General features: G+C 33.9%; 1 protein-coding gene across 1 annotated transcript; it reads left to right on the top strand.

The window, feature by feature from the left end:
* Positions 1-317: 317 nt before the first annotated feature.
* Positions 318-7,778, top strand: LOC139511320 (uncharacterized). The gene is made up of 6 exons (XM_071297962.1): positions 318-401; positions 2,439-2,636; positions 3,039-3,090; positions 4,319-4,717; positions 5,246-5,347; positions 7,463-7,778. The coding sequence occupies exons 1-6, from the start codon at positions 378-380 to the stop codon at positions 7,657-7,659; spliced, it is 972 nt and encodes a 323-aa protein (XP_071154063.1). The 5' UTR covers positions 318-377; the 3' UTR covers positions 7,660-7,778.

Raw genomic sequence — 7,778 nt, 5'->3', positions numbered from 1 at the left:
CCACGGTAAATGAATAGGCTGACGTCACCACAGTGGTTTAACTATGATGACTGATTGATAAGGTGTCCTTGACTAAGCTTTTCAATGATCTATAACCTTGTTCATTCATAGCTTTGGAACATCATTCCTAACTTACGTCATACTTTTATATAACCTTTTTTTTATTGCTGTATATATATATATATTTATAAATGTTTAGTTTGAATCTTTTCAAGTATAAAACAAGTATGGTATAGAGAAGTGAAAGTGGGCGAAATGTTTGAATTCAAATTTACATATACAATACGTTGTTCGATAAGTACTTACTAACACTAGAATACGTTACTACTAGGTTATACGCACTGTGTCTGATAAGATATGACACCTTACTACAAACCATGAAGTTCTCACTTTGTCTCCAGGTCAGTAATAAAACCTTCCTTTTTATGTGAATATTATAGAAAAGGATATGAGAAATATCCTAAATTTTACCCTTTTCTAAAACCATGTTTTATCTTATTAAATATGTGAATCCTGTCAGATAATTATGTTGTCTCTGCCTATGTTACTTTTATAACTTGTCTGATCTCTTAGCTGATTAATGTTCGATATACAGAGAGAACCCTTTCTCATTGTTGAAGGTCACATAAAGTATATATAGGTTAACGTTTGTTGTTAAGATGCTGTCTGTCTCGCATCTCTTTTGATAATCTTGAATATCAATAATTTCCTAGATCACTAAGTTCAATAATGAAATCATAAAAAGATCGATAAAAGCATTTCAAACGATAAACAAAAACACTTGTTTAATTGTATGATAATTCTCCGCTGTTGACATTTGATGCATAAATAGTCTAGAGAAGTCATAACTCAACACGCCAACTGAAATAAATTTAGGCATACAAATAACTACAATATACACTTGAACGAAGATTTTGAAGCATATGTGTAAGTGAATATAAGTTTTAATGTAAACGGAGCAAACTGATCACTTGGAACTGATCAGAGTAAAATAGTTTTGGTTAGAATCTTGGAGAATCAAAATAATCAAATAGAAGAGAGACCGGCAAAATTGTCGCAAAAAAAAACCAAAAAGACAAACTACAGTTTACAAACCACTTTCCAAAAATTAAACATTTGTTCTTCGTTTATTGTTATTAGGTCTTTCCACCTTTCCGTGGAAAGACCTATTGATTTTGTTCTGATTATTATTTTATTTTTTTATTTTTTTTCTTTCACCTAATTTTTTTTCTTGCGTAGTATTGTTGTTTCATAAGATGTCGCTTATTAGTTCATTCGCTTTAAAAATTTACAACCGCGTAACACTTTACGTTGAAAGAGTTATCTCCCCAAACACTGTTTTCCTTGTGGCCACTACTCCTTCACAACCGTAAAAGATTACGACAAATTTATTTTACCAAATTGCTCGTTACATCTTCAGGATAAGACTTCATTTGGACCGAAGCTATTAGGAGACTCCATATCAGAGCTATTTCCCCTTTTTCATTTGATTCAAGTGATATGCATTTCTAACTGGTAAACCATAAGTGATAGAGACCTAGGGTCTTCAGATTTGAAGTCATTGGTTCAAAAAAAGAAAATGAGGTCAATGTCAAAGGTCAAGGTCATGTTCTAAATTGATTTTTTGCTTATTTTCACTGATTTTCAAATACCATATGACATATCGACAAATATTTTTTCATAAATTGTTAGTTGCAAGATGTCCTTACTTGTATTTTTTGGTTGAAAGGGTGCGCACACATTAATTGGGAGTTTTTGCCCATCTTACATTCAGAATTACGCGTAAAGTGATATTACTCTTTAACCAAACATATTAAAGACCTAGGGTCTTTTGATTTAAGGTCCTTGGTTTGTGACCTTGAAATTGAAGCCAAGGTCATAGGTTAATAGGACGTTCTAAATTTTGACCTTTGCTTTAAATTCATATTAATACATCATAAAGCCATAGGAACTAACATTTTAAACTGATTTTTTATATTTTAATATCAAATTAGATCTTTACAAGTGGAAAGACCTTCAATTGTTCTCTGAACAATTGGTTTTTAATTGTATAATGTGTTCTTGTTTTGTGCTCCTGCATCAGTCCCATGTTAGGGGAAGGTTTAGCGATCTAACAAGTTAAGCCCGCTACATTTTGTGTGTTGTCTTTTTCAAGTCAGGAGTCAGTAATGTGTCGCGGTTGCTGTTTGTTGCTGTGTAACATTTTATTTTTATTATTATGTCAATAATTTGTATCCGCTTCTTTATTCTTGTGATTTGTTCTACATTGGTCATTTCGGGGCCTTTTATAGCTGACTATGGAGTTTCGAATTTGCTGATTGTTGGCCGTACGGTAACCTATATTTTTTTTTGTGTCAGTAATCCAATTATACCACATCTTCTTTTTTTTTATATCAATACTGAACAATCCGAATTAATGTTTTATATTGAAATTGTAGGTTTTAGCTGTTTGTTTCGTACTAGAAGCTAACTATTCCTCTGCTCGTGATTGTCTGTGTGTACATAAGGGAACAGTCCTCCCTGTAGACCAACATATTACTGTGACAGAACTCCCTGGCGGAACATGTGTAGAAATCTTGAAGGAACATGTCCATTTCAAGAATGCAAACTGGACACATATAATGTATCAAGGTCATGTAAGTGATTGGTATGAAACGTTTTAATCATAGTAGATAAATCTTATTTAAAAGAAAAAACGTTACTTCAATTTCAAAGAACAGTTCCATTCTATATAGATATAAGAAGATGTGGTATGAGTGCCAATGAGACAACTCTCCATCCAAGTCACAAATTGTAATCATTATAGGTCAAAGAACGGTCTTCAACACGGAGCCTTAGCTCACACCGAACAGTAATCTATAAATGGCCACAAACTATACATATATACATATTCTACTTAAATGCACTTGTTTCCAGGACATTTGGTTTCGTCATCAACCTACATTTACCTTTCACTGCTCATGAAATACTTATCTAAAACATGTTGTCATGCAGGAAAACGACCATTTATTAGTATATAATATTGTTTATTATTACAGCACGCTTTTGTTGAAAAAATCAACACAGCATTCGATAAAGTAAAGTGTGATGGTAAGTTGATTGTATTGATACACCTATAATTTTGTAAGGTGACTATAATTTATGCTAGAATGTGTTGATAAAAGATGCTAACCTTCTAACAAAGCTTGTACTGTTAATAGATATACAGCCGCCTTTCGTCTGCTTTTTATTTATGTATCATTCTTATAGCGGTGTAAAATTACAACTGCTTGATGACTGTTAAACCCGGAGTGTTAGACCAGCAAGGTTGTCAGTGCTTTGATATATATTGACACGATGTGTATCTTATTTTTTTCTTTTAAAATTTCATAAATTTAAAAATTACTTAGAAACCCCGGTTCGGGGTCCTCCGGGCAAAGTTGACGATATTCTTTAAGGTTTTTTTGGGGTTTTTTCATAAAGTTCCTAACGTTTCTAAGTCCTTGGTCTCAAATGTTTTGGTTTGAGCGGGTTGGTGACGGAAAATAAGAAAAACACCAAATATATAGAAAAGGTTATTTTCATAGATTTCCTCACATTTGACATAATGTAAAAGTATAACATTTTATTCCAGATTGACAGCAATGTAAAAAAAATAAGAAGATGTGATATGATTGCAAATGAGACAACTCTCCATCAGAGAACAAATGATATAGAAGCAAACAAACTATAGTTCTAGAAATAGTCTTTGACAATGAGCAAAACCTATATAGTGTAGTAAGCTTTAAATAGCCCCGAAAGGATAAATAAACGGAAAATGGTTGACCTACATCATCAAACAACACTGAATTGTAGGAACCTTATTTGGGACGGGCACATACTTCAAAGTTAGGGAGCTACCATTTGATTTTTATGGGGGGGGGGGGGGGGGCTAGGATGAAAAATTTTGTCCTGCATTGTTTTTAGTTGTAATCTCTGTCCTACCTTTTTATTTTTCACTCTATTCGGTCCTGCCTTTTTTTTTTTGCAAAGTGTCTCATCCTGCCTTATTTTTTTACTCAAAACTCCTGTCCTGCCTATTTTTTTCAAATTTCATCCTAGCCCCACCCACCCATAAAAATTAAATGGTAGCTCCCTTATGGTGATATACTTGGTTATCATCTTCATTAATAACAAAGTTGTTTGCTCGCCTTTTCTCAAATGACATAAAAGTCCTTTTTAGCAGACTAGGTTCTATAAGAACATATGTTAGTGGCTAAACAATCTTATATACCAGATTTGAAGTTACGCAACTATGTCAAAAGCTCTATCGATTACAACAAAAATGTAATCTTTTCAGATAATAACGTTCCAATCACAACAACAGTTGCGTCTACAACAAGGCAAACAACACAATCAACAACTCAGCCCACAACTCGGCCGACAACGCCAGTTCCCCAAACAACGACAATGCATGTAACCACAACACTACACCAAGGAACAACACTACCACCAGCTCCATTTTGCCCTCCTACTAGTGGAAAACCGTCACATGATAATTTAAATTGTACTGGTGTTAAAATTCTATCCAGGAGTAGTTGGGAAGCCTCTTCGCAGTATGAGAGTATAAACGACTTAACCAGACAGTTCTCATGCAGTGTAGATTTTGTTGTTGTTCATCACACTTTAGGGGATCGATGTGTAACATTAGCTGATTGTGAACAAAGGATTAGAACTGATATTCAAAACTGGCAGCATAGTAAGTAGTTTTACTTATGTTATGTATTTACCTGCTGTATAATTTCACTCTGTCACATGATCTTGCGTTACATTGGAATGATTTACATTAATCTGTTATCATCACGCCGACATTTGATAGCACACATTCTATTAGTTACATGTATAGAATAACTTCCATTTGGAGCCACACTAGTGTGTTATGCTATTTAAGTTGAAAATGTGCCTGAAATTTGCATAGTTTTAATAGACATATGAAAATTCTCGCTGATGGCTTCAAATTATTGGTGTTGTAAACATTTTCTCAATACTTTATTAATATTTATATTTTCTGAGAATTTCTTTGTGTGGTGTCATTGCAATTTAGGATTTTCTGTGAAATAACAGGGCTAAAATAAGCCCAAACATACATTATTATTTGATAACTGTGTGTACTGATATTTTTTATTGATTTTAACCTAGAAATTTAAACTTATATGAAAAAGACTTTTTGGGTCATCTTCCTGTTGTTTGTATATGATTTTTTTGATTGTACACCTTGTAATTACAGGACAATTCAACTTTGCCATCGGTGGTGATGGAACCATCTACGAATTAAATGGTTTTGATAGTGTTGCAAAACATGCAAATTTCTATGACAACATATCATTAGGTATGTATATCGTACACATAAATTTCATAGATATCATGTGACGATAAAGATATGAATGTTGAAATCTTATGAAAAATGCAACAACAAAATAAACAGCCATCTTTCCCGAACTAAATTTCCTCATATGAAGGCATGTTGATACTGTAGTTAAAAGCTCCAAAATATATAATTTCACAATTAGGCCATACAACTTTTTTTTTATTTTGTACTGACTTCAGATTATTTCCATCTGTCGTTCAAAAAAGAATTCAGATTGTAGTATCTTAAATGTTATCCGACGTTGATGCGAGTTTGCGAAACAATGTAGCCTTCATGCAGTATAAAACAGCAGTGACTGTGATTTTTCTGGAAATGTATTCATTGTCAGCACTTTAAATCAAAATTGAAAAACTAGTGATGGTTACTAATTCTATCGTTGGAAATGCATGTTATAAAATCATGGTACTGACTGCGAGGCTAAAGGGTCCAAAAGGTACACTTTGCATCCTAACAGTCTGCAAGAAGCGGTAGCGACCCAGTGATAGTCCGTCAGAAGCACTATACTGGATATACCTTCACCACGAACGTTCAAACCAACAATTGTAAAACCAGAGATGTTTAAAACAGGTCAAGGTTAACATAGCTTTTCTTTTGTTAAAAACATATCTCATGCGATAGCATGATGTGTGATTATTTTTTTTTATTATTATTATTTTCTTTTTCTTTTTCTTTTCTTTTTTAATTATTCTATTTTCGTTTTTCCTATGACTTCGGTTTAGACAAGTTGTCAAACAGTGATACTAAACCCCTAACGGGAAGGATTGTGCCTGATATTCATATGATGAAATCATAATCTTTCAATCAGTTTAATTGAAGTCTGGAGCTGGCATGTCAGTTAACTGCTAGTAGTCTGTTGGTATTTATGTATTATTGTCATTTTGTTTATTTTCTTTGGTTACATCTTCTGACATCAGACTCGGACTTCTCTTGAATTGAATTTTAAATGTGCGTATTGTTATGCATTTACTTTTCTACATTGGCTAGAGGTATAGGGGGAGGGTTGGGATCTCATAAACATGTTTAACCCCGCCGCATTTTTGCGCCTGTCCCAAGTCAGGAGCCTCTGGCCTTTGTTAGTCTTGTATTTTTTTAATTTTAGTTTCTTGTGTACAATTCGGAAATTAGTATGGGGTTCATTATCACTGAACTAGTATATATTTGTTTAGGGGCCAGCTGAAGGACGCCTCCGGGTGCGGGAATGTCTCGCTACATTGAAGACCTGTTAGTGACCTTCTGCTGTTGTTTTTTCTATGGTCGGGTTGTTGTCTCTTTGACACATTCCCCATTTCCATTCTCAATTTTAATCAAACTACAGCCCCTGTGTCAATGCGTTGTTTACAATTGTCCGTTCTTATTTCAGTTGTGGTAATTATAGCATCAGCTAATGAAATCGTTTAATGGGTCTATCATTACTACAACATACTAGAGAATCCCGAAACCAGGCTGAAGCTAGCGAACAATAATCCAGCGAAAAATAAGCCGATATATCGAGAAACCAGGAAAAAATAATAAGACAACAACGGCCGTTAATTCTAAAAATATTTAAAAAGGCAAAAAATCCGTCCAAATATTGTAATTACAACTCAATTTTGTCCCGAAAGGTCTTTAATAAAAAAAAATGGAATGAAGCACTTGCAGATCCTAGACTGGTCCTCTCCCTAGCAACATAATGTTGCTTATATATGTAAGAGCAAACCAAAAAATGAAGCCATGGCAGATTCTAAGCTGGTCCTCTCCCTATCAACATAAGGTTGCTAATATATGTAAGAGCCAAACAAAATATGAAGCAATGACATATTCTAAGCTGGTCCTCTCCCTAGCAACATAATGTTGCTTATATATGTAAGAGCCAAACATAAATGAAGCAATGGTAGATTCTAAGCTGGTCTTCTCCCTTGCAATATGTCAGAGCTAAACAAAGAAAGGACATGTAACCAGTCTATGGGAGATTCTAGTGATATGCATAGTGTTTGGACAAAGGGTCTGTGTTTTAATCCAACTTGGATATCAACTGTCTTCATAATCCTATCAATATCAGTTCAAAATACTCATGACATATACACCATTTATTTTTAGGAATTGCTTTTATTGGTGATTTTTCATCAGTACCACCTACTCAGGCCGCCATTGATTCACTCAAGAAGTTTTTGGCATGTGCAGTACATGAAAGATTGTTAGCAGCCTATTACGTTTTACGGACTGAGCGTGATGTTATCGGAACAGGGTTTGGCGATGCATTGTATAGTGAAATCGAAAAACTTCAACATTACTAAATAAAATGATGTTGTTAAAAAATTATCTTCGGCACCAATAACTCCAACAAGAGACACATAATGAATTGTATAGCTCTGCTTCAATAAAAAATATAACTGTAGGTACTCTCAGAAATGTA

This window comes from Mytilus edulis, chromosome 2 (assembly GCF_963676685.1).
Source record: "Mytilus edulis chromosome 2, xbMytEdul2.2, whole genome shotgun sequence".
Classification (NCBI taxonomy): Eukaryota; Metazoa; Mollusca; class Bivalvia; order Mytilida; family Mytilidae; genus Mytilus; species Mytilus edulis.
The sequence above is the reverse complement of the archived record's forward strand: the minus strand, read 5'-3'. Positions and strand labels throughout refer to the sequence as shown.